At 44.9% G+C, this 27,164-nt stretch overlaps 1 protein-coding gene across 3 annotated transcripts in view; it reads left to right on the top strand.

Annotated features, from left to right (window-relative positions):
• LOC129818328 (angiomotin-like) overlaps positions 1-26,613 on the top strand; it is a 58,325-nt gene extending 31,712 nt beyond the window's left edge. For all 3 annotated transcript variants that reach the window (XM_055874108.1, XM_055874117.1, XM_055874126.1), the window contains 10 exons: positions 1,012-2,011; positions 3,208-3,793; positions 3,941-4,085; positions 10,159-10,251; positions 10,593-10,738; positions 15,302-15,451; positions 20,244-20,572; positions 20,901-21,136; positions 21,765-22,013; positions 22,671-26,613. In XM_055874108.1, coding sequence (XP_055730083.1) covers positions 1,012-2,011; positions 3,208-3,793; positions 3,941-4,085; positions 10,159-10,251; positions 10,593-10,738; positions 15,302-15,451; positions 20,244-20,572; positions 20,901-21,136; positions 21,765-22,013; positions 22,671-22,786 — 3,050 coding nt within the window. In that variant the 3' untranslated portion in view covers positions 22,787-26,613. The remainder of the gene's footprint in view (positions 1-1,011; positions 2,012-3,207; positions 3,794-3,940; positions 4,086-10,158; positions 10,252-10,592; positions 10,739-15,301; positions 15,452-20,243; positions 20,573-20,900; positions 21,137-21,764; positions 22,014-22,670) is intronic.
• Positions 26,614-27,164: the final 551 nt, after the last annotated feature.

Consider the following 27,164-nt stretch of genomic DNA (forward strand, 5'->3'; position numbering starts at 1 on the left):
GCTTTTTATTGGATGAAGTTAAAGAGTACATTTTAATTCTCCGGAAATGAGTGTGTTTGATTTAGACCTGCGTGTTGGCTAATTAACAGCTAACATGCCCTGGGTGGTTTCTACTTTATGACTTTGAATGTTTTTTTTTACTAAAACACGTTTGCCTTCCCCTACTGTATGATTGTCATATGTCTACCAATCACAATGCCTAGCTTGGGATCAAAGAGTTTTTTGATTTTTGAATCGACGGTTTTGCCTTCTGCAAATGATCTGCTGGGTAATGATAAAATGAGTCGGGAGTAATTCAAATGGGCACGATTCATTCGACGATAGTAGTGCTCACTGCATGTTGACAGTAAAAGTCTGATGTCCTGTCCTACACAAGGGGAGTGGGGTTACAGTATACGCTCCTGGGTGGTCCTTAACGCTCTGACTCTGGGATTTAGGACCATGTAATCGGTTGGTTTGGGTGACCTTCAATTTGCCTTCAAGTCAGTATTTCTGCTGACGATGGTGTTGTATAGTCATATGTTTAATTTGGCTTTAAATAGCCTTGGAAACCGACATTTGTAAGCACCCGATTTGGCCTTTAAAACCCATAAAATACCTTCAAATGCTACTCATTTGGCAAAGTGAGTTTTGGTTTGATATGCTTTTTTCTGGTTTGGGCTGAACTACCTCGAGTGGTTGTGGGGCGGTTCACATCTTCTCCAGTTTTCTCAGAGGATAGTGGTGGTTCAGTCCGTTTGTCATTGTTTTCATCTCCATTCTTTCACCTTAACATCACTTATGTCTGGTGTGCTCAGCTATGACCCTCATGAGTGTTGGGGGTGGTTGGTAAATGGCTTGTGTGTTCTCTGACTGCCTCTCCTCTTCTCGCTCGCTCGCTCACTCTCTCTCCCCATCTCCTCTCTCCCTGCTGTCACCAACTCCATTTCAACCTCTCTATTCAATCCCTTCTTGACTCATCGCCCTCCTCCCCTCACCCACCCTTCTTCGTCCCAATCTCCCATCTCTCAGGGAACATCGACCGCGGGCGCAGCTCGTCCTTCCATGAGGTGCGTGGTCTTCGGGAGGCTGAGATGAGGGCGGCGGCCGACGAGACGTCCAGCAGCAGCAGTGGCAGCAGCAACACCGTCCTGCAGCGACTCCTCCAGGAGCAGATGCGCTATGACGAGGGACGCAACTACCAGCTGGCCATGCAGCAACAGCAGGAGCAGCAACGACAGCGGCAGCAGCAGGAAGGAGGGGTGAGCGGGTGCTACCCGGGCCAGGCAGGCCCCAACGACGACCGGCACGACTCCATGGTGCCCCACATCGCCCGGCAGGAGCCCCAGGGACAGGAGCTACAGGCGGACAGTGGCATGGAGAAACTGGGCTCCCGCGGTGGGGGTAGTAGTGGAGGAGGAATGAGTGGTGCTGGGGGAGGTAGCGGCCAGGGCCCCAACCCAGAGGACTTACCCACTTACGAGGAGGCCAAGGTGCAGTCGCAGTACTTTCGCGGCCACCCGCACCACCAGCTACATCAACAACAACAACAACAACAACAGTTGCCTCCGTCGGTGGGCGCAGCATTTTACGTGACAGCCGTAACCAACAATGGCAAGGTGCGTACTGAGGGGCGTCCCACGGTTCAGCGTCTGAGCAGCGGGGGAAAGGTGCACCAGGACGACGGGCTCAAGGACCTGAAGCAGGGCCATGTGCGCTCCCTCTCCGAGCGCCTCATGCAGCTTTCGCTTGCCACCAGCGGGGTCAAGGCCCACGCCCCTGTCACTAGTGCCCCTCTTTCCCCCCAGCTGCCCCCTCCGGGTCCGCCGGGGGACTACTACAAGCCCTCGGGCCAGCACCGGGGCCCCCCACCTGACTACCCCTTCAAGAACATGGGCTCCTCTCCCAAACAGCTGCCGCAGCATCAGGAGCAAGGAGGGCACTATTACCAGGACCATCGGCCAAGGGAACAGGGCAGGAACGAGGTCCCACACGTCCGCTACCAGTCGCCGCCAGAGTACGGCTCCTTCAGGTGAGTAAGATTAACAGCCCTCTCCCCCGTACTGACTCACTGGCTGTCTGACTGTCTGAAGGAACATCCTGCCTGTCTGAGCTATATCACTTTTACGATAGTATCAAACTTTTAATAGTGCCATGTTGTTGATGTGGCTACCAGTACTTAAGTAACAAAAACTGATACAGTCTTGTTTAATTGAATGACACACACCTGGCTCAGCTGAGAAACACACTCCTAACATGACCCTAGAGAGACAGACTGCCCTGTGTTCGCTGGCTATTTATTTAAAGTCTCTTCTGGGGTGGCATCCAGAACTTCAACAAATGACATACCCACTGTGTCTTGAGCAAGGCAACATGATTGAGAGCTTCTCCTCTAACGTTCGTAGGGGTGATTTTGGCTTTTAGGGGTGATTGTGACTTGGGGTCATTGCCTACACACACACTGCTAGAGGGTGACTTACTTGTCCTATCCATATATTATCCTGTCTGTCTCTGTCTGCCTGCCTCCCTGTCTGCCTGCCTCCCTGTCTGCCTGCCTCCCTGCCTGCCTGTCTGGCTGCCTCCCTATCTGGCTGCCTGTCTGCCTCCCTGACTGGCTGCCTCCCTATCTGGCTGCCTCCCTGCCTGCCTGCCTACCTACATCCCTCCCTACCTGCCAGGCTGTCTGTTTAGGTGAACAGGTTTCTTGATTAGCTGGAAGGCTGATGAGGAAGGCCTGTTTCTCTCACACACACTGAGCCAGTTGTCGGGATAGAGGGGATAGACACATCCGGTTCTGCCTGTTTCCCCTCCTGCTTGATCATTTGTTTACCTGAAAGTAAATAATTGGCAAACAGCTATGAATACCGCAGCATTTTAATCATCAGCTGAAACCTGTGGCGACACGATCGTTCGCTCTCTGATGACGTCTTATGTAGACAGGAATGTTTGCTTATTTCCAAAGCGGTTCACAATAGTTTTTTGGTCAGTTGAAAAAAAAAAACTTGTTGGCTTATGGCAGGTGAATCACCATAGTTTACATTAAACAGATAGTATCATTGTCCATGTTTTGCCTGGTGATATATTTATATAAGCAAGCACTAAGATAGAAGTTATGATAATATCTATGGACTGTTAGTCAGCTGTGCTTGAGTGACCCCAAGACCCACATACAGTCAACAAACTAACATTCCATTAGTGTTAACCTCTGATTGGCTGTCGTGTCCACAGGTCCAATAAGGAGAGCTCGGTCCACTCCCAGAGGTCTGTCCATCACCACAGCCCCACCTCCTCAGTCACCTCAGTGGGCTCTCTGTCCCGAGCGCAGTCCTCCACCCTCAGTAGTCTCCTCAGCGCCTCCCACCCCTCCCACACACACCCCCACCCCCAGGGGGACCCCTACGCCTCCATGGCTCCCCGAAGCCCCCAGGGCCCTGGATCACACCAGGGAGACCCATATTGTCCCGTGCCCATGCACCCTCCAATTCAGAGGGGCCACGGCTTCCCACACGACCCCTACGGCTCCACCTCCAGGATGCACCACCAGCAGCAGCACCACCAGTATCATCAACAACAGCAGCAGCAGCAGCAGCAGCAGCAGCAGCAACAACAACAACAACAACTCCAACACCAGCACCAACAGTACCACTCCCAGTCATCCCAGGGCCACCCTCCTCAGCACTACCCCCACCCCCAGGGGGACCCCTTCGCCATGATGTCCCGGGCCCAGCAGATGGTGGACATGGTGTCAGAGGAGAACCGGCTGCTCAAGCAGGAGATGGAGGTGTGCTGCGAGAAGGTCACCAAGCTGCAGAAGGTAAAAGTGAGACAAATGTAGATCTGAAAGTTTATAAGATGTATGGTTATAGTTCCACCTTCTGCCATATTGCATACACCAATCCTTTTAGATCAACACGTGCCTAAGGGCTAGCCCCCCCCCCCCCCCCCTTATCTCCCTGGTCAGTTGGAGACAGAGATCACGCTGGTGTCGGAGGCCTATGAGAACCTGGCCAAGTCATCCACTAAGAGGGAGGCTCTGGAGAAAACCATGAGGAACAAGCTGGAGCTGGAGGTGCGCAGGCTGCACGACTTCAACAGGGACCTCAGAGGTGAGAGGCCATGAACAGCTGGAATATCCAAGGCATGCATAGTTTAATGTTCAAAGGATACCTGTTCATGGATTTATGGCAGTAGATTAAACCTATTCCATGCATTACTTTTTGTGAGCAAAAAGTGTGTCCTTTCTGCATTGGATTTAGATTACTTCAGCTTAGCCTGCATATTTGTTCAGTAATATGTATTTATTCATGTTCAGAAGCCAGGTTTGGTTTGCATTGATTCCATTGTTACGTTTGATTTAACTGGACTTTCTGAGGACTATCCAGCTTCCACCAATTCCATCTGGTCTGATTTTATAAGCATTTGACTAGAGTGCTCTGGTGTTGTTCATAATGTCACTATTGTGTATTGACTAGGGCTGTGACCGTATTATCGTCATGACCGCAGTAAAATTCCACATGACTGTTGAGACACACGAATCTCCTTTTATGCACTCTGGACATGCTTTGGTAGTACCCAACTGTCTAATTTCCATCAGGTTCTAATGGTCTGGTACTCAGAGATCTATTGTCCCTCTAACATCAATGCAAATCACAGCAGACACCTATCCTCAAAACAGTATGTGCTTTTAAAACTCACCTCACTGTGACTGATCAATTTGAAGAAAGAAGTTCAACAACATGTTGAAACTGAGTGGAAAACCTGGTCGTTGTGGATACTGTTTCAACGCTTAACACAAATAAAATGGACAGCACTTTATAAGGTGATGATTAATTCAAAACACCCATATGCATAGGCCTATATATGAGTCCAAGCCTGAGAAAAAAAAAAAAAAAGAATAGACTGTGCAATACATAGCCTACCACAATACAATACATAGCCTACCACATTTTACACACGGCAGAAAATCACAAAAAAAGCTGATTTTAAGATGTCTTTGGTACATAATTGGTCTAGCCTATACTCAAATTCAACTCATTCTAGTAATGGCCTTGGAGTGTGGACTGTATTATTATGCATACTGGATGGACTGGTTACTTTATGCTACACTCAAACCTTTCTATCCATGAGTCTGGGAGAGAACGTACAGACCTAGACCATGCTGTTGGTTCATTGACTGTAATTTTACATTTAACCTTTATTTAACTAGGCAAATCAGTTAAGAACAAATTATTTACAATGATGGCCTATGAACACTGCCTTGTTCAGGGGCAGAACGGCAGATTTTTACCTTGTCAGCTCGGGGATTCAATCTAGCAACCTTTCGGTTACTGGCTCAACGCTCTAACCACTAGGCTACCTGTACAGGGCGGCTTACAGACTTAGCCTACAATTTGTATTTGATTTTGACTGGCCTAGTAGTGGGGCATTTGTTATATGTTCATAATGAATAGGCTGACACATTACCTTTTAGCTACAGAATATCTCACCACCATGCATTTCCATCTCCTCTCTCTCCTTCATTCCTTTCTCCAGCACGCAGAGAGAGGGGCTGTCAACAGTTTAATGAAATATGTTTTGCTATAAAAACATGTTACTATCAATGTTCCCGAACCGATTTCACTTGGCTCCCCGAATTAAACAGTGTGTAGTTGCAGGCATACGGTTGGTTAGCCCATGGCATACAGAGTTTGGGCGGAGTATCACCTTTGGTGCAGCCTCTTGGAGTACATATGGATAACATGTCCCCCCCCCATTTGATAATGGGCCATTCTAAATCATTTTTTTTTACGTAAAGACGAGTTTAAATTGTGAATAGCCCGATGGGTGAAAATATGATAATTTGATGAGAACAGCATTTGCAGCCTGAGGCAAGGAACAGAGCGCAAGCTTTTTTTATAGTCGCATCATGCTGCCCATATATGTGTTGATTTCTAAGACATTCTAAGGTTTGTTTTGTTCACAAATAAAGTTGCCAAATAACTCAATCTAGCATATAGGACATGTTTTGAATTATCACTTTTACGCTCAACATAGTCACTTCACATGCGCACTCGCTCTGTAATGGGGAAAAATATCCTTTCTATTATATTCTTTTTACTATGAAATCATGTAATATAAAAATGGCACAGGATTTAGTGTCTTTGGGAGGTATACAGACCCCTTTACTTTTTCCACATTTTGTTACGTTACAGTCTTAATCTAAAATTTATTAAATTGTTTTTTTCCCCTCATCAATCTTCACACAATACCCCAAAAACAGGTTTAGACATTTTGCTAATATTTTTTTATTTTATTATAATATCACATTTACATAAGTATTCAGACCCTTTACTCAGTAATTTGAAGCACCTTTGACAGCGATTACAGCCTTGAGTCTTCTTGGGTATGACGCTACATGCTTGGCACACATGTATTTACGGCGTTTCGCCCAATCTCTGCAGATCCTCTTAAGCTCTGTCAGGTTGGATGGGGAGCGTTTCTGCACAGCTACTTTCAGGTCTCTTCAGAGATGTTTGATCGGTTTCAAGTTCGGGCTCTGGCTGGGCCACTCGAGGACATTCAGAGACTTGTCCCGAAGCCACTCCTGTGTTGTCTTGGCTGTGTGCTTAGGGTCGTTGTCTTGTTGGAAGGTGAACCTTCGTCCCAGTCTGAGGTCATGAGCGCTCTGGAGCAGGTTTTCATCAAGGATATTTCTGTACTTTGCTGCATTCATCTTTCCCTCGATCCTGACTAGTCTCCCAGTCCCTGCCACTGAAAAACATCCCCACGGCATGATGCTGCCAACACCATGCTTCACCGTAGGGATGGTGACAGGTTTCCTCCAGACGTGACGTTTGGCATTCAGGACAAAGAGTTCAATCTTTGTTTCATCAGACCAGAGAATCTTGTTTCTCATGGTCTGAAAGTCTTAATATGGCTGAAGTCCTGGTAACGGGACCGATATGACAACAGCCAGTCGAAGTGCAGGGCGCCAAATTCAAAAAACAGAAATCTCATAATTAAAATTCCTCAGACATACATGTGTCTTATACCATTTTAAAGGTAATCTTGTTGTTAATCCCACAAAGTGTCCGATTTCAAATATGCTTTTCAGCGAAAGCACTACAAACAATTATGTTAGGTCACCACAATAAGCACAGCCATTTTTCCAGCAAAAGATAGCAGTCAAAAGCAGAAATATAGCTAAAATGAATCCCTAACCTTTGATTATCTTCATCAGATGACACTCATAGGACTTCATGTTACACAATACATGCATGTTTTGTTTGATAAAGTTCATATTTATAACAAAAGAGTTTACATTGGCGCGTTACATTCACTAGTTCCAAAAACATCCATTGATTTTTGCATAGCCACATCGTTTCAACATAAATACTCATCATAAATGTAGATGATAATACAAGTTATACACATGGAATTATAGATATACCTCTCCTTAATGCAACCGCGGTGTCAGATTTCAAAAACTTTACGGAGAAAGCAAACCATGCAATAATTTGAGACGGAGCTCAGAACAAGAGTCAAATTAGCCGCCATGTTGGAGTCAACAGAAACCAGAAATTACATGATAAATATTCCCTTACCTTTGATCTTCATCACAATGCACTCCCAGGAATCCCAGGTCCACAATAAATGCTTGATTTGTTCGATAATGTCCGTTATTTATGTCCAATTAGCTACTTTGGTTAGCGCGTTTGGTAAACAATTCCAAAGTCACAAAGCGCGTTCACTAAAACGTGACGAAATGTCTAAAAGTTCCGTAACAGTCAGTAGAAACATGTCAATCGATGTATTGAATCAATCTTTAGAATGTTGTTAACATACATCTTGAATAACGTTCCAACCGGAGAATTAGATTGACTTCAGAAGAGCGGTGGAACGGAGGTCCTCCTCATGTGAAGGCGCGTGTTCAATGCGTGGTCACCTCATGGCAGTGATTACTAATTCCTGTCTCCTTTGGCCCCCCTTCACATTAGAGTCATCAGACAAAGTTCTATTGACTTGACATCTAGTGGAAGCCGTAGGAAGTGAAAACTCATCCATATCTCGCTGTAATTTCAATGAGAGCTTGGTTGAAAATCCACCAGCTTCAGAAAAAATCCAAACAGGAAGTGGAGCTTCTCAGGTTTTTGCCTGCCATATGAGTTCTTTTAACTCTGAAGTTTTTAATGTCTGAGTATTTTTCTATCCAATACTAATAATAATATGCATATATTAGCAACTATGACTGAGGAGCAGGCCGTTTACTCTGGGCACCTCTGTGCACCTTTCATCCAAGCTACTCAATACTGCCCCTGTAGCCATAAGAAGTTAACAGTCAATTACCGTGGGACCGGCAGACTTTTGCATGCCAATAACCAGCTGACACATTTTCATGACCGGCACAGCCCTAGTATTGACTTTGGCACAGTGGAAAAGTACTGAGCAAAAGTAAGAGCAATCAATTGGTTGATCTGTCAATGAATCAATATGATCAATAAATTAGATATGCTAGTGTTTACAGGCAGTCCAAAGTCTCAAATTCATATCTTTACTATAAAGCAGACCATAGACCCTTAGCACTCCAATCCTCACACTCTGTTTCTGTAGGAATTTCTGAGCTGTAGCTGAGTGGGTGGGGGCAGTTTCATGTCTCTTGTCTCTACTTCACTGGGCTCTTCAGTCCTGCAGAGGAAAGAGAAACCTCAATTCATGGCTCCCTGCCCAGACCGGGTCCATGGGGAGATTCCAAGCTTTTACAACAAATCGCATATAACTTTTTTGGGGGGTCTTTCCTTCCTCTCTTTTTCCCCCCTATTGTATTGGCAGCGGTACACATGTGAAATGGATCTTGCTCCATGTTTGGGGGTTTAGGCTAAACGTATACCCCAGTCATTGTTGTGTTTCGAGAAACACGGAATGGAAATGGAACTGAATATTTGTTTCTGGAATGCTTTCTGTATGTTTCATGGCCCAGCCTAGTTGACTTGACACTCAACAAAATATTATTTTAAAGGTGCAAAATGCAGATATCGCTCCGCCATTTCCTGGTTGCTAAAATTCTAATAGTTGGCCTTATTTCAGTTTGACAAAACAAGCAATGTATAGTGTAGAGAATCATTGTACGATCTAAACCGCTGTGAAATATCTGTTCAATAATCCAAAATATTGTATTTTCAGCTGTTTTGAAGATGGTGTACAAAAGTAAAAGAAGCAAAAACTAAACTTAAGCACGGAAAGCATAGAAATAGTCACATACAACAGATCTACCGCTTCTTAGACCTGTTTTCAATGAGAATGACAGATCTATAGCTCACATTTCTGTGTGCATTTGGTCGTGTCACCCGAAACGTTTGGCCCAGAAATAATGGCGTGTTTTGTTTCAGGACAATGTTCTCCTGACTCAATTCTTAACATACTTTTCAGTTCTTTCTTACTTTTTGGTTGTAGTTTACCTACAATAAGTAATTGTGATGTTCATGGGATGGTGGGGTAGGGAGGGTTAGGAGGTTGAAGAGTTGTGGGACCGGAGTGGGTATCAAGAGGACACTAAATAATATTTGCACCATGTTTTTAAATTACAAATAAATAATACTCCAAAGAGTATGATCACCACCACCACCTCCTCTGCGGAGAAATGTGCGCATATAAAAGTGTTTTTATTTTTGCTTGCTCCATTTTGCCGAGCAACCGGGTCCCAAGGCGTTTAATGTGAGTGGAACGAAGGCTGGGATCTTAAGAACTTAGAGCCGTTCCACGTTGATTCCGGGCTTATTAAATTCTCTTCAGGGGATTATGAATTCCCTCCACCTCCATATTCCATTGGCTGTACGGCTACATTTACACAATCACAGAGCCGTGTGTTGAAAGTCTGTTTGAGCTGTTTAATAGCACCAAAATCCCCATACCCACCACGCATATCCTGCATATTAACTAGAGGCTGGTTACATGGAATGTGCAACTCTGCAAAGAGTTTAAGAGTGTTCTCTTTAAGGAGCTTTATTCCCATTTGACCAGGTTGTTGCCATATTATGATCTAATTCCTGCAAATATTTGATTTACAAAAATAAGAGCATATTTATGTATGCGTGTGCACGCACAAGTGTGTGTGTGTGTGTGTGTGTGTGTGTGTGTCTCTTTGGCCACTAGGCCCTCAGGCTGGCTCAGACCCGACTTTGGCAATGCCATTCTCTGTTGCAGAGCGCATGGATACTGCCAACAAGCAGCTAGCTGCTAAGGAGTGGGAGGGAACGGAAGACAACCGCAAGACCATCTCTCAGCTACTCACCCAGAGTGAGCAAATCACTCACACTATCAGGGAACTCCAGGCTAGACCAAGCCTCTATGACATTCTACATCCACTCTGAACATACCTCTGTGTGGCCTCATCAGTTAGAAAAAGAACCAGGCAAAGGGTCTGGGGTTCATGTACTGTAAAAACACTACTTATTCAATACAAGTTGCATATTTTTAACAAAAATGACACACACACAAAACACTGTTTAAGATGTTTAGTTAATATGGAGAACACCATTTTAAAAAAGTCACCTCATGACAGAACTATTTTTATTAAATGAAAGGAAGATCACTTTTTTTAAAGGGCTAGACCTCAGTGTGTTGTTTGTGTCTCCCAGACAAAGAGACGGTGCGTGAGAAGGAGAAGCTGGAGATAGAGCTGAACTCCCTGCACTCTTCCACGGACGACCAGAGACGACACATTGAGATCAGGGACCAGGCTCTCAACAACGCCCAGGCCAAAGTAGTCAAACTGGAGGAGGAGGTGAGGATCTGACTGTCATATGCTGTGTTTACACAGGCAATCAAATTCTGATATGTTGCCCAATTATTGGCAAAAGAGCTGATCTGATTGGTCAAAAGACCAATTATATTTGAAAAAGATCCGAATTAGGCTGCCTGTGTAAACGCAGCCATGATGTTCTCGCTGTTGCTTCATGAATAGGTGATATCAGAAATGTCTTGGATACTTGACTACTTCCTGGCATTAGTTCAGTTGATTGAATGAGGGTATATTTATGCCCCCTGGTGGACAAGGCATGAGTTTCTGTTGAGTGTAAAATAATCTAGCTACTATGTTCTGGAGGTCAACCGATTATGATTTTTCAACGCCGATACCGATTTATTGGAGGACCCCAAAAAAGCCGATGCCGATTAATCGGCCAATTAAATATAAATATATATATATATATATATATATATATATATATATATATATATATATATATATATATATATATATATATATATATATATATATATTTGTTATAATGACAATTACAACAATACTGAATGAACACTTTTATTTTAACTTAATATAATACATAAATAAATAATGAAACATACTCAATTTGGTTTAAATAATGCAAAAACACAGTGTTGGAGAAGAAAGTAAAAGTGCAATATGTGCCATGTAAAAAAGCTAAAGTTTAAGTTCCTTGCTCAGAACATGAGAACATATATGAAAGCTGGTGGTTCAATATTCCCAGTTCTTCAATATTCCCAGTTAAGAAGTTTTAGGTTGTAGTTATTATAGGAATTATGACAAGTCGACTATTTCTCTCTCTACCTTTGACTATTGGATGTTTTAATAGGCACTTTAGTATTGCCAGCCTAATCTCAGAAGTTGATAGGCTTGAAGTCATAAACAGCGCTGTGATTCAAGCATTGCTAAGAGCTGCTGGCAAACGCAGTCAAGTTTGAATGAATTCTTACGAGCCTGCTGCTGCCTACCACCGCTCAGTCAGACTTCTCTATCAAATCATTGACTTTATTTTTTTGAGCAGTGTATTATAATTAAGGGAACACTTAAATAACACAATGTATCTCCAAGTCATTCACACTTCTGTGAAATCAAACTGTCCACTTAGGAAGCAACACTGATTGACAATAAATTTCACATGCTGTTGTGCAAATAGAATAGACAAAAGGTGGAAATTATAGGCAATTAGCAAGACACCCCCCAAAACAGGAGTGATTCTGCAGGTGGTGACCACAGACCACTTCTCAGTTCCTATGCTTCCTGGCTGATGTTTTGGTCACTTTTGAATGCTGGCGGTGCTCTCACTCTAGTGGTAGCATGAGACGGAGTCTACAACCCACACAAGTGGCTCAGGTAGTGCAGTTCATCCAGGATGGCACATCAATGCGAACTGTGGCAAAAAGGTTTGCTGGGTCTGTCAGCGTAGTGTCTAGAGCAGGGGTGTCAAACTCATTCCACGGAGGGCCTAGTGTCTGCAGGTTTTTGGTTTTTCCTTTCAATAAAGCCCTAGACAACCAGGTGTGGGGAGTTCCTAACTAATTAGTGATGTTAATTCATCAATCAAGTACAAGGGTGGAGCGAAAACCCGCAGACACTCGGCCCTCCGTGGAATGAGTTTGACACCTGTGGTCTAGAGCATGCAGGCGCTACCAGGAGACAGGCCAGTACATCAGGAGACGTGGAGGAGGCCGTAGGAGGGCAACAACCCAGCAGCAGGACCGCTACCTCCGCCTTTGTGCAAGGAGGTGCACTGCCAGCGCCCTGCAAAATGACCTCCAGCAGGCCACAAATGTGCATGTGTCTGCTCAAACGGTCAGAAACAGACTCCATGAGGGTGGTATGAGGGCCCGACGTCCACAGTTGGGGGTTGTGCTTACAGCCCAACACCGTGCAGGACGTTTGGCATTTGCCAGAGAACACCAAGATTGGCAAATTCGCCACTGGCGCCCTGTGCTCTTCACAGATGAAAGCAGGTTCACACTGAGCACATGAGCACATGTGACAGACGTGACAGAGTCTGGAGACGCCGTGGAGAACGTTCTGCTGCCTGCAACATCCTCCAGCATGACCGTTTTGGCGATGGGTCAGTCACGGTGTGGGGTGGCATTTCTTTGTGGGGCCGCACAGCCCTCCATGTGCTCGCCAGAGGTAGCCTGACTGCCATTAGGTACCGAGATGAGATCCTCAGACCCCTTGTGAGACCATATGCTGACACATGCACATTTGTGGCCTGCTGGAGGTCATTTTGCAGGGCTCTGGCAGTGCACCTCCTTGCACTAAGGCGGAGGTACCGGTCCTGCTGCTGGGTTGTTGCCCTCCTACGGCCTCCTCCACGTCTCCTGATGTACTGGCCTGTCTCCTGGTAGCGCCTGCATGCTCTGGACACTACGCTGACAGACCCAGCAAACCTTTTTGCCACAGTTCGCATTGATGTGCCATCCTGGATGAACTGCACTACCTGAGCCACTTGTGTGGGTTGTAGACTCCGTCTCATGCTACCACTAGAGTGAGAGCACCGCCAGCATTCAAAAGTGACCAAAACATCAGCCAGGAAGCATAGGAACTGAGAAGTGGTCTGTGGTCACCACCTGCAGAATCACTCCTGTTTTGGGGGGGTGTCTTGCTAATTGCCTATAATTTCCACCTTTTGTCTATTCCATTTGCACAACAGCATGTGAAATTTATTTTCAATCAGTGTTGCTTCCTAAGTGGACAGTTTGATTTCACAGAAGTGTGATTGACTTGGAGTTACATTGTGTTGTTTAAGTGTTCCCTTTATTTTTTTGAGCAGTGTATAATAAACACAGAAATATGAGCCTTTGGTCATTAATATGGTCAAATCCGGAAACTATAATTTCGGAAACAAAATGTTTATTCTTTCAGGAAAATACAGAACCGTTCCGTATTTTATCGAACGGTTGGCAACCCCAAGTCTAAATATTTCTGTTACATTGCACAACCTTCAATGTTATGTCATAATTATGTAAAAATCTGGCAAATTAGTTCGCACCGAGCCAGGCGGCCCAAACTGTTGCATATACCCTGACTCTGCGTGCAATGAATGCAAGAGAAGTGACCCAATTTCCCTAGTTAATATTGCCTGCTAACATTAATTTATTTGAACTAAATATGCAGGTTTAAAAAATATATACTTCTGTGTATTGTTTTTAAGAAAGGCATTGATGTTTATGGTTAGGTACATTCGTGCAACGATTGTGCTTTTTTTCGTGAATGTTCTTTTGTTAAATCATCACCCATTTGGCGAAGTAGGCTGTGATTCAATGATAAATTAATAGAAGAAGATTGATTGTTTTTTATAAGATAAGTTTAATGCTAGCTAGCAACTTACCTTGGCTCCTTGCTGCAATGGCGTAACAGGTGGTCAGCCTGCCACGCAGTTTCCTCGTGGAATGCAATGTAATCGGGCCATAATCGGCATACAAAAATACCTATTGTTATGAAAACTTGAAATTGGTCCGAATTAATCGGCCAACCTCTGTTCCCTGTCGTGTCACCATTAAGCTTGATAGCCTGAGAATATCCGTATTGAACCACAGTGTCATCCATCCTATCACTTGGTATTGATGACGTCATTGGCTGAAGATGGGGTCTGGTATGTGTTGAGTTGTGATTCATGGGGTTGATTTGGACTGTTTAAAAGATAAGACAAACGACTGCAAAATGGGTTGTTTATATTTACTCAAAACATCATTCATGGCCCAGCCTCCTAGAGGCCAGAGGAATGGCCCAAAAGACTGGCCTCTATGTGGACCTGGACAAAATTCTCATGTGGAGCTGCTCCGAGCTTTGATACCCCTGGCTGGTTGGTTCTGTTGGTTGGCTGGTAATGTGTCTGAAATAGCCCAGATGGCTAGTTAGCCAGTTGGGGCCGAGCGAAGCAGGAAACAGACCTGGAGTGTCCTAAAAAGCACAGAGCTGCTCCACTTCTGCCCGGCACCGCCACAAACCCACGCTTGTTTCCTTGAACAAAGGCTGTTGAGTTGGAGTTTTATATCTGCCATGAAAGAGCTCTGAACAGTGCCAGATTCTTGGCCTGCTCTCTCTGTTTCTCTGTCAGTGTGGGAACTCTGTATATGCTCCTCTATTTGTCCCTCTTTCTCTCTTTTCCTCTCTTCTTTCTTTAAAAAAGAGTGTCCCTGAGCTAAATCAGTCCATTGAGTAAAGCCAATTACAGCTCCTGCTGCAGTTCAAAGGGGCTGCAGTGCAGAGGGACATTGAAACATGGGTATTGTAGATACAGACTGCATTATCTTGGGTTGGGGCGCTGGGTGGTGGATGTTTGGAGGAAGGGGGGCATAGGTGAAACAAAGTCTCACCTGTTTCCCTGTTTCCTCCCTAGCTGTATTTCAACTCCTGTCTTTTCATTCCTTAGATGAGAGCAATTATATTGTGGTGCAAACAAGGGGAAACCATTGCTTTCACCAACAAGTCGGTTAAAGGGAGGAGCAGGTTTCTGGAATGGAATGCAAACCTCCCACTTCCTGTCTACTTCCTGTCTGTGCCCTGACCACATCCTGTCTGTATGTTTTGTCTCCCTGGCTGCAGCTGAAGAAGAAGCAGGTATATGTGGAGAAGGTGGAGCGCATGCAGCAGGCCCTAGCCCAGCTCCAGGCTGCCTGTGAGAAGAGAGAGCAGCTGGAGCACCGCTTACGCACACGGCTGGAGCGGGAGCTGGAGTCACTGCGCATGCAGCAGGTGAGAGAAGCACACACACTCAGACACACATGGTGTGTTAACCTACTTGATTGAATTCCCGGGGCCCCCGTGAAAATCTAATTTGCATTAAAAGAAAATCCACAGCAAAATCCGTCAGATAGAAATATAATTTTGTTTTGCATGGTCTGCCTCTCAATCCACAACATCTCACGAAAACGTCTGTAGCGTCCGAACAGTTTGGGCTACATACTAATATGACCCCTCTAAGGTGAGCCTCTCACCAACACATTCATGTGGGTTGTTTTGCTCCAGAACGCCCTGAAGGCAGCCTGGGACCAGTTTAAAAAATGAATGGATGTACAGTACCAGTTAACGGTTTGGACACACCTACTCATTCAAGGGTTTTTCTTTATTTTTAACATTTTAATATACGCTGCTCAAAAAAATAAAGGGAACACTTAAACAACACAATGTAACTCCAAGTCAATCACACTTCTGTGAAATCAAACTGTCCACTTAGGAAGCAACACTGATTGACAATAAATTTCACATGCTGTTGGGCAAATGGAATAGACAAAAGATGGAAATTATAGGCAATTAGCAAGACACCCCGAAAAAAGGAGTGATTCTGCAGGTGGTGACCACAGACCACTTCTCAGTTCCTATGCTTCCTGGCTGATGTTTTGGTCACTTTTGAATGCTGGCGGTGCTCTCACTCTAGTGGTAGCATGAGACGGAGTCTACAACCCACACAAGTGGCTCAGGTAGTGCAGCTCATCCAGGATGGCACATCAATGCGAGCTGTGGCAAAAAGGTTTGCTGTGTCTGTCAGCGTCGTGTCCAGAGCATGGAGGCGCTACCAGGAGACAGGCCAGTACATCAGGAGACGTGGAGGAGGCCGTAGGAGGGCAACAACCCAGCAGCAGGACCGCTACCTCCACCTTTGTGCAAGGAGGTGCACTGCCAGCGCCCTGCAAAATGACCTCCAGCAGGCCACATGTGCATGTGTCAGCATATGGTCTCACAAGGGGTCTGAGGATCTCATCTCGAGACAAGAACAGATATAGCCCTTGGTTCACTCCAGACCTGACTGCCCTCGACCAGCACAAAAACATCCTGTGGCGAACTGCAATAGCATCGAATAGTCCCTGCGATATGCAACTGTTCAGGGAAGTCAGGAACCAATACACGGAGTCAGTCAGGAAAGCAAAGGCCAGCTTTTTCAAGCAGAAATTTGCATCCTGTAGCTCTAACTCCAAAAAGTTCTGGGACACTGTAAAGTCCATGGAGAACAAGAGCACCTCCTCCCAGCTGCCCACTGCACTGAGGCTAGGTAACACGGTCACCACCGATAAATCTGTGATAATCGAAGACTTCAACAAGCATTTCTCAACGGCTGGCCATGCCTTCCTCCTGGCTACTCCAACCTTGGCCAACAGCTCTCCCCCCCCCTCCCCCCCGCTGCTACTCGCCCAAGCCTCCTCAGCTTCTCCTTTACCCAAATCCAGATAGCAGATGTTCTGAAAGAGCTGCAAAATCTGGACCCATACAAATCAGCTGGACTTGACAATCTGGACCCTCTATTTCTGAAACTGTCCGCCGCCATTGTCGCACACCCTATTACCAGCCTGTTCAACCTCTCCTTCGTATCATCTGAGATCCCCAAGGATTGGAAAGCTGCCGCGGTCATCCCCCTCTTCAAAGGGGGAGACACCCTGGACCCAAACTGTTACAGACCTAAATCAATCCTGCCCTGCCTAAGGTCTTCGAAAGCCAAGTCAACAAACGGATCACTGACCATCTCGAATCCCACCGTACCTTCTCCGCTGTGCAATCCGGTTTCTGAGCCGGTCACGGGTGCACCTCAGCCACGCTCAAGGTACTAAACGATATCATAACCGCCATCGATAAAAGACAGTACTGTGCAGCCGTCTTCATCGACCTGGCCAAGGCTTTCGACTCTGTCAATCACCATATTCTTATCAGCAGACTCAGTAGCCTCGGTTTTTCTAATGACTGCCTTGCCTGGTTCACCAACTACTTCTCTAATAGAGTTCAGTGTGTCAAATCGGAGGGCATGTTGTCCGGTCCTCTGGCAGTCTCTATGGGGGTACCACAAGGTTCAATTCTCGGGCTGACTCTTTTCTCTGTATATATCAATGATGTTGCTCTTGCTGCGGGCGATTCCCTGATCCACCTCTACGCAGACGACACCATTCTGTATACTTCTGCCCCTTCCTTGGACACTGTGCTATCTAACCTCCAAACGAGCTTCAATGCCATACAACACTCCTTCCGTGGCCTCCAAGTGCTCTTAAAAGCTAGTAAAACCAAATGCATGCTTTTCAACCAGTCGCTGCCTGCACCCGCACGCCCGACTAGCATCACCACCCTGGATGGTTCCGACCTAGAATATGTGGACATCTATAAGTACCTAGGTGTCTGGCTAGACTGCAAACTCTCCTTCCAGACTCATATCAAACATCTCCAATCCGAAATCAAATCTAGAGTCGGCTTTCTATTTCGCAACAAAGCCTCCTTCACTCACGCCGCCAAACTTACCCTAGTAAAACTGACTATCCTACCGATCCTCGACTTCGGCGACGTCATCTACAAAATAGCTTCCAATACTCTACTCAGCAAACTGGATGCAGTTTATCACAGTGCCATCCGTTTTGTTACTAAAGCATCTTATACCACCCACCACTGCGACCTGTATGCTCTAGTCGGCTGGCCCTCGCTACATGTTCGTCGTCAGACCCACTGGCTACAGGTCATCTACAAGGCTATGCTAGGTAAAGCACCGCCTTATCTCAGTTCACTGGTCACGATGGCAACACCCACCCGTAGCACGCGCTCCAGCAGGTGTATCTCACTGATCATCCCTAAAGCCAAAACCTCATTTGGCCGCCTTTCCTTCCAGTTCTCTGCTGCCTGCGACTGGAACGAATTGCAAAAATCTCTGAAGTTGGAGACTTTTATCTCCATCAACAACTTTAAACATCTGCTATCTGAGCAGCTAACCGATCGCTGCAGCTGTACATAGTCCATCGGTATATAGCCCACCCAATTTACCTACCTCATCCCCATACTGTTTTTATTTATTTACTTTTCTGCTCTTTTGCACACCAGTATCTCTACTTGCACATGATCATCTGATGATTTATCACCCCAGTGTTAATCTGCTAAATTGTAATTTTTCGCTCCTATGGCCTATTTATTGCCTACCTCATGCCTTTTGCACACATTGTATATAGATTCTCTTTTTTTCCCCCTACTATGTTATTGACTTGTTTATTGTTTACTCCATGTGTAACTCTGTTGTTGTCTGTTCACACTGCTATGCTTTATCTTGGCCAGGTCGCAGTTCCAAATGAGAACTTGGTCTCAACTAGCCTACCTGGTTAAATAAAGGTGAAATAAAATCAAATGTAATGAGTGGAGAACAGGAGGGCTTCTTAAAGAAAAACTAACAGGTCTGTGAGAGACGGAATTCTTACTGGTTGGTAGGTGATCAAATACTTATGTCATGCAATAAAACGCAAATTAATTACTTAAAAATCATACAATGTGTTTTTCTGGATTTTTGTTTTAGATTCTGTCTCTCACAGTTGAAGTGTAACTATGATAAAAAATTACAGACCTCTACATGCTTTGTAAGTAGGAAAACCTGCAAAATCGTCAGTGTATCAAATACTTGTTCCCCCACTGTATATGGAAGTAGTTTAGTAGCTTAAAAAAGGGGGTTAAATATGTGTAAAAAAAAAGTTTCCTGATCATTCTTGTATCTCTCAGATAGGACAGACACTTCAAAAGAAACGTCCTTTCGAACCCCTCTAGAGCAGGGTTTCCCAAAGTCGGTCCTGGGGCAAAGTTTTAGTTTTGCTGTAGCACTACACAGCTGATTCAAATGATCAAAGCTTGATGATGAGTTGGTTATTTGAATCAGCTGTGTAGTGCTAGGACAAAAAAAACATACGTACACTCGAGGGGGGGTGGAGGTAGAACTGAGTGATTTCCCCTTAGGCCAGCTGCAAAGTCAAAATTGGCTATATTGTGAAGAAAAATTAGCTTTTTGGTCTTAATTTAAGGTTAGTGTTAAGCATTAGGGTTAGCAGTGTGGTTAGAGTTAGCTTTAAATCAGATGTTATGACTTTGTGGCTGTGCCAGCTAGTGACCACTCTACAGAACGGCCTCCAGAAATAGATTCATGATGAAAAATACTAACCTGCCTATGAGACGGTGCAGCATCTCAGCTGCATTCAGCGTCAGCGGGGCGACCTGACCCAGAATTCCAGGCTCTCTCTCTCCCAGTCCCAACAGAGATGATCTCTTCCTTAAATTCCATTATCTCTTTCTGTGTGTCTGAGCAGAGCCGAGCGGGGCACCACATAATGTTTTCTCATTACTAGAGCGCAGCCAGGTCCTCAAGGATGCTGAGAATGTGGGGGAAAGGTTGTAGATGACAGAACACCGGAGGGGAAGTAGGAGAGAGGAAGAGAGTGATGTACAGTACCAGTCAAAACCCTTAGAATGACTAGGTGTGTCCAAACGTTTGACTGGTACTGTATATTCCATTAGAGCCTTTGGGAGCAGACAGATTGTCTGGTCCACAGAGACTACAGACATACTTGGAGCCTTGCCTCTCTACCAGCCAGTGTTGCCATAGGCCATGATATAGGCAGAAATTGTGTGTGTTGGTAATACAAATGTGAATGTGACTTGATTGCTCACTTGGATGGAGGTCGAGCTCTTGAACAATTATGTTCACTGACGGCCACACCTTCCACCCCCATTGTCTCCCTGCCTCTCCTCCCCTCCACCCATCCAGAGACAAGGTGGCTCCCAGAGCAGCAGCAGTAGTCAGGAGTATAACGCCACGGCTCTGATGGAGCATCTGAGGGAGAAGGAGGAGAGGATCCTGGCCCTGGAGGCAGACATGACCAAGTGGGAGCAGAAGTACCTGGAGGAGAGCGTCATGAGGCAGTTTGCCTTAGACGCCGCCGCCTCCGTCGCCACCCAGAGGGACACGTCGTCGTCAGTGATAAGCCACTCCGCCAGCAGCAGCTATGAGCAGCAGCTGTCAGTGGAGGCTCGTATCCAGAAGGAGGAGGAGGAGATCCTGCTGGCCAACCGCCGCTGTCTAGACATGGAAAGCAGGTAGATAGTTGTGTGTTTGAGACACATCCTGCACAGGTCTATTCAGATCAACTGATCTTCAAAATGTCTGGAGAGGCATTAAACCTATCAATATCATATAATAATCATGTTCTGTACAGTGCACTATACAGATACGATCCTTAACAGCCTAACACAACCACTTATCCTAGAACTTCAGTGCAACCGTGACCCAAGTCAAATCCAGTCTAACTCCCATTGTGTTCTGTATGATCAGTGAGAACAATCACATTCAAATATTAATGCAGTCTGCACTTTGCAGGATGTTGTACTTTTATTTTAAGAACTATACTCATGTCCCGTCCCACAGGATCAAGAACCTGCACGCCCAGATCATAGAGAAGGATGCCATGATCAAAGTGCTCCACCAGCGTTCCAGGAAGGATCCCAACAAGGACCGGGACGCCGCGGCCACCATGCGACCCTCCAAGTCTCTGATGTCCATCGCCAACACGGGCGGCTCGGGCCTGCTCTCACACAGCTTGGGCCTCAGCAGCTCCCCCATCACAGAAGAGCGCAAGGACAGCAGCTGGAAGGGCAGCCTGGGTAAGAATTCTATTGGTTTTAATGGGGTTTGGTTGAGTTATGTGCCACATGATAAAGGCTATTTGAGTTTTCTCTTGTTATATTTGATGGATTAATTTGAATTGAGTGGGTTCGATACTAGAACTGCAGACATAGGGAGGGCACTACTTTTGACTAGACTTGGTCTAGGCCTCTTGTTAAAAGTAGTGAACTATAAGGGTGTCATTTCAGATGCAGGGTAGAGGGACAAAAGCCGGAAGTCTGGTTAGGAGGAAGAGGGCAGGGAGGGTACAGGAAGTTGATTCACAGGCCCCTGAGATGTGTGGGTCAGAGCGTGATGACGGAGAGACAAAGGGGTGTGAATGGTCTTCAGCTGTGGGTTTGTAATGTAACTTAGAGTTCAATAGTAACATTGAATCATCAGGCTGAGTAATAGTCTGCTGGTGATGGAGGGTGGGAAGTTTAATATTATCAAAGGTGCTGTGCTTGCTAGTACAGGCTGATATGAATCCTGCTGAATGTACTGTCTGTTACTATCGACTATTTTATCTTACTTCAACTTGCTTCCATGTGCATCAATAAACAACTTGTCATGGGTAACCCAGCACCACCACATGCCTAACGGGTCTTCTCTGTTCCCTCCCCTCAGGAGTTCTGTTGGGTCCAGAGTACCGTACCGATTCTCTGAGGACAGAGTCCATCTCGTCATCTCCCTCCCCGGTCCTGCCCCTGACAGCAGGCCACTCTAAGACAGGCAGCAGGGACAGCTGCACTCAGACAGACAAGGGCCAGAGCCAGGAGGCTAGCAGCAAGCCCAGCACCCCAGCCCTGCAGAGCACGACCCTGCCCAGCCGCCTCTCCAGCCCCAGCCCCGTCTACATACCTGACCGCATCGCAGGTACAGTAGGACAGTGCAATCTATATTAGTGCAATCCACTGTGGACACAAGTAGGGCCAGCAGTTTGTCCTGACCACAGGTCCTAATTATATGCTTTTAACTAGGGTCCAGAGTTTTTCCAGACCCAGTTAATATGACGTATTTTAGAGTGTTCACTGCCTGCAATTTGAGAAATATAAACTTTCAATTAGTCTTGACGTGACCAACCAGGATGCTTCTGCAATGTGCAGTGCTAACATAGCAGAATGGCAAACGTCACTTCAGGCTGAACTGAATCGTTTCTAGGAAAATGATCTAACCAAACGCAAATGGCCTTTTGTTTAAAATCTGTTTTAAAGTGGTACAAGACTAATTCAAGAAATAATCCAGGAACCACACATTTGTTTCAACCAAGCAGTAGCTGGGGGGAGAGGTTAAGAGGGAGTGGGTCAGATGCTCTGGATGGGCAATATGGGGTCAAATCGCCTATTCAAATTTAATGTGCAGGATAATGTTTTCTTTAAGGCAAATAGCCTATTCCCTTTATAGTGCACTACTTATGTGGCTCTGGTCAAAAGTAGTGCATTATATGGGGTTTGGGGAATAGGCCGAATGTTTGTTTTGGGGGTAGACGTTCCCTTTGATCAGTTGACCAACCTTCTCCCGGTGTTTCTGTAGATGTGCCAGTGTTCCACAGCAGTACCCTGGAGAGGCGTGTCCTGGCGCAGTCCCACCCCCAGGCCACATCAGCCCCTCAACAGGAGGACAACGACATGGTGGAGATTCTCATCTGAACTGAACCATAGCCTCTATAGGTCACAGGACAGGAGGACAATATGTGTTTGTGGACAATCAATACACACACATTCACAGACACACACTTTCAAAATAGGTGGAGGATTCCTTTTTTCAACGTTTGGCGTTTAACTAGTTGTCGGGTGACCGAGGGTGTGTTCAAATACATCACTTTTTTAGATGTGCTTTAATGAACAATACTTTGAACGGTTTGTGATTCAGGAGGTTTTAGTGTCATCAGAATGATCAGTGAACTCTCTTGAAGTGTTGCTGGAGGCTATTGGTTAACTAGCCTCCTTGGATCAAATGTATTGGCTACCATACGTTGCATCTATTGGTTAACTAGCCCCCTTGGATCAAATGTATTGGCTACCATACGTTGCATCTATTGGTTAACTAGCCCCTTGGATCAAATGTATTGGCTACCATACGTTGCATCTATTGGTTAACTAGCCCCCTTGGATCAAATGTATTGGCTACCATACGTTGCATCTATTGGTTAACTAGCTCCCTTGGATCAAATGTATTGGCTACCATACGTTGCATCTATTGCACTACTTACTTTTTTCATGAGTGTGTTTAAATATATTTTTACGTTAAGTCTGACATAGGTCATCTATTTATGTGTAGTAAACAATACATTATTCACCAATGTTAGACGTGGCACTTGGGTAATCAGTGATATTGTAAACTACAAAACATTACTTTAACCTGTAAATACTGTATTTAGATACTGTATGTATGGCATGTGTATCATTTAACTGAACTGAATGGAATAGGGTTTTAGAAGCCATTCGGTTACATGGCACTGCCAGCCAAGGACCACAATGCACTGTTTAAAGTATTGGGGGACCGGCCCCCCATGTCACAGTGGAAAACTTGGGGGAGCGAGACTCACACATTTCTACTGTGGTCCAATGTGCTGCCTTTGTGACCCCACTGGATGGGGTCTGTCTCTTTCGAAGTGCAGCAGTAGAAGAGGTTTGGTGTTCCACCAATGTGCCTATGCATCAGTTAAGGTTCTCCACAATACTTGTTAAGTGTCCTTCAATCCAGTCATGCTGGGTTTGAAAGGGTATTTTGCCCAGACTTGCTTCAAATGATATTAGGCCTGAAATAGTCCATTAGGATTTTAACTACTAATTTATGCAATGATCAGACAATCTGGTAACAATCAACTGTCTTTCTACACCGATTGACATTGTATTTATGAAACTATATGGCTCCATTTACAAAGGAAGCCCAATTCTGATCTTTTTCCAATAATTGGGCAAAAGATAGGAATTGGGCTGCCTGGTTAAACACAGCCTATGGGGTGATGTTAGCAGTTGAAATCCAAGTCAGTTTCACAACCGCACGTGTCCCTTTCTTTTGACCAAAGGTAACAGAATGAGTTTGTCTGGGGCTTGATGTGATAATGATCCTATCTATGATCCTTGTCTGTATCATAGATATCACATCTAACAGTGACAAATATCCACCTACATAACAATCTAGGTGAGAATTTATAATCCAAAGCCAAAAATGTGGGACCAAAGAAACACTCCACCAGCCAGTCTCCTGGCCTGACCCCACTATTGTCTTTAATGTCAATTGGTTAAGTGAACATTTAAAAAACAAAACAACACTGAGGTCAATAATATCTCTGAACAAAATTTTACTTCACCTGCTCAAACAAACTGTCTCCTCGTATCTACATTTCTCCAACCTGGCTGATGCAGTTAGGCCAGTGTTTGAAAGAAGTACACTACATCACCAAAAGTATGTGGACACCTGCTTGTTGAACATCTCATTCCAAAGTCATGGGCATTAATATGGAGTTGGTCCCCCCTTTGCTGCTATAACAGCCTCCACTCTTCTGGGAAGGCTTTCCACTAGATTTTGGAACATTGCTGGGGGGACTTGCTTCCATTCAGCCACAAGAGCATTAGTAAGGTCGGGCACTGATGTTGGGCGATTAGGTCTGGCTCGCAGTTGGCGTTCCATGGAGTTGAGGTCAGGGCTCTGTGCAGGCCAGTCAAGTTCTTCCACACCGATTTCGACAAACCATTTCTGTATGGACCTCACTTTGTGCACGGGGGCATTGTCTTGCTGAAACAGGAAAGATCCTTCCCCAAACTGTTGCCACAAAGTTGGAATCACAGAATGTCATTGTACGCTGTAGCGTTAAGAATTCCCTTCACTGGAACTAAGGGGGCTAGCCCGAACCATGAAAAACAACCCCAGACCATTATTCCTCCACCACCAAACTTTACAATTGGCACAGGTAGCGTTCTCCTTGCATCCGCCAAACCCAGATTCGTTCGACTGCCAGATGGTGAAGCGTGATTCATCACTCCAGAAAACACGTTTCCATTGCTCCAGAGTCCAATGGCGGCGAGCTATACACCACTCTAGCCGTTGCTTAGCATTGAGCATAGTGATCTTAGGCTTGTGTGCGGCTGCTTGGCCATGGAAACCCATTTCATGAAGCTCCCAATGAACAGTGCTGACATTGCATCCAGAGGCAGTTTGTAACTCGGTGGTGAGTGTTGTTACAACCAAGGACAGACTATCTTTACACGCTTCAGCACTTGGCAGTTCTGTTCTGTGAGCTTGTGTGGCCTACCACTTCGCGGCTGAGCCGTTGTTGTTCCTAGACATTTCCACTTCACAATAACAGCACTTACAGTTGACCGGGGAAGCTCTAACAGGGCAGAAATTTGACAAACTGACTTGTTGGAAAGGTGGCATCCTATGACGGTGCTACGTTGAAAGTCACTGAGCTCTTCAGTCAGGCAATTATACTGCCAATGTTTGTCTGTGGAGATTGCATGGCTGTGTGCTCAATTTCATACACCTGTCAGCAACCGGTGTGGCTAAAATAGCCGAGTCCACTGATTTGAAGGGGTGTCCATATCATTTTGTATATATAGTGTACAGTATGTCAGTTTTATAATGAAATAAAAAGCACAATTAGTGTTAAGAAATTAAAAATGTCCAGCACAGGGGGCAATTTCTCCCCTTGTAGTGTCAAGTTTTGTCCAGGATAGACAATGGACCCTGGGATTGGAGACTGAACCTTGGGTGGGGACTATGGGGTTGAACACTTAATATTTTATGCTTCGTGCTAAGGCTCGTGATGGCTATTTATGCTTCGTGATGGCTATCAGTTGCACTTGCTGTTTTACTGTTTGTAAAATGACACTTTTCAATGGTTAAATTTTCAAAAGGCCAATGGATTTAATGTTACATTTATTGGGAGAGCATCAAATGTTTTTTCACGGTGTTACTAACAATCATATAGACATGTCAAAGTCCCGATTTATCAAGTACTGTACCAGCCTGCACCTGAAGCTTCAGAAAATGTAATTTATACATCAATTAATTCAACTCCTAAAGCAAAGGTGTTCCCCTTAAAATCTGTACTGATAGCATACAGCACAATATGCAACTCTTTGCGGTCCCACCCGAATGCCAGTCCATGGGTCTTGCTTCAAATTTCATAAGGTGTACTGAGCAGAAAAATGTTCTGTACCCATTACTGTCAAACAGATGATTTCGTAAGTTCTCAGCATTTACATGTTTAAGTCAGTGAGCCTGTAGACCTGCCTTATCAGTGGTGATGGGAATAATTATAATCAAACTATGTATTAATGTTTTTGGTCAATCAAGAGCAGAGAATTGGTAAGTTTATCAGATTCTCTGGTAGTAATGAATGTTACTTTTTTAAAGATGCAAGGTCTTCTAGTATTTGTGCCTTTCAAAGTCTGTAAAATATGCTGCTTGACAATGTCATTACTGTACAATCGCCATTCATGTTTAATTAAATTGTATTTCTAATCAACCATCTGGTTTTTACAAAAAATATATATTTCATGCACTCCTGACAACTTTCCAAATGTTTCAGATAGTGAGTTTACTTGGTTTAGTATTTTTTTTTTTTTGTTAAATAAATATACAATGCGATTTCTCTTTTATAATGTACACTACATGTATTTTTTTGGTATAGAGTACCACAGTATGAGTTATAAAACCTAGCAGTCAAACGGTTCCATTCATTTTTCCCCATAGGGGATGTTAGAAACACTTACGGGCTGTGTTCCCTGTAGGCTTACCCTGGAAATCTCTCTAGGACAAGGTGACTTTTCAATGTATTTGCTTACGTCACACCCTCCACCACCCTGCTAGTGTTCTGTTCTACCTGATAATTGTACCCACCTGTTGTCCCAGGTCTAAATCAGTCCCTGATTAGAGGAACAATGAAAACATGCAGTGGAACTAGACTAGTTGACTTCTTCGATATCTAAGGGCTAGATTCAATCAGATTGAAATAGTGTCTTGGTGGAACGCATTAGAGCTGTCAAATCCACAAGCAGCTTGTTGCCATTGAATGCA

The sequence above is a fragment of the Salvelinus fontinalis genome, chromosome 2 (genome assembly GCF_029448725.1).
Source record: "Salvelinus fontinalis isolate EN_2023a chromosome 2, ASM2944872v1, whole genome shotgun sequence".
Classification (NCBI taxonomy): domain Eukaryota; kingdom Metazoa; phylum Chordata; class Actinopteri; order Salmoniformes; family Salmonidae; genus Salvelinus; species Salvelinus fontinalis.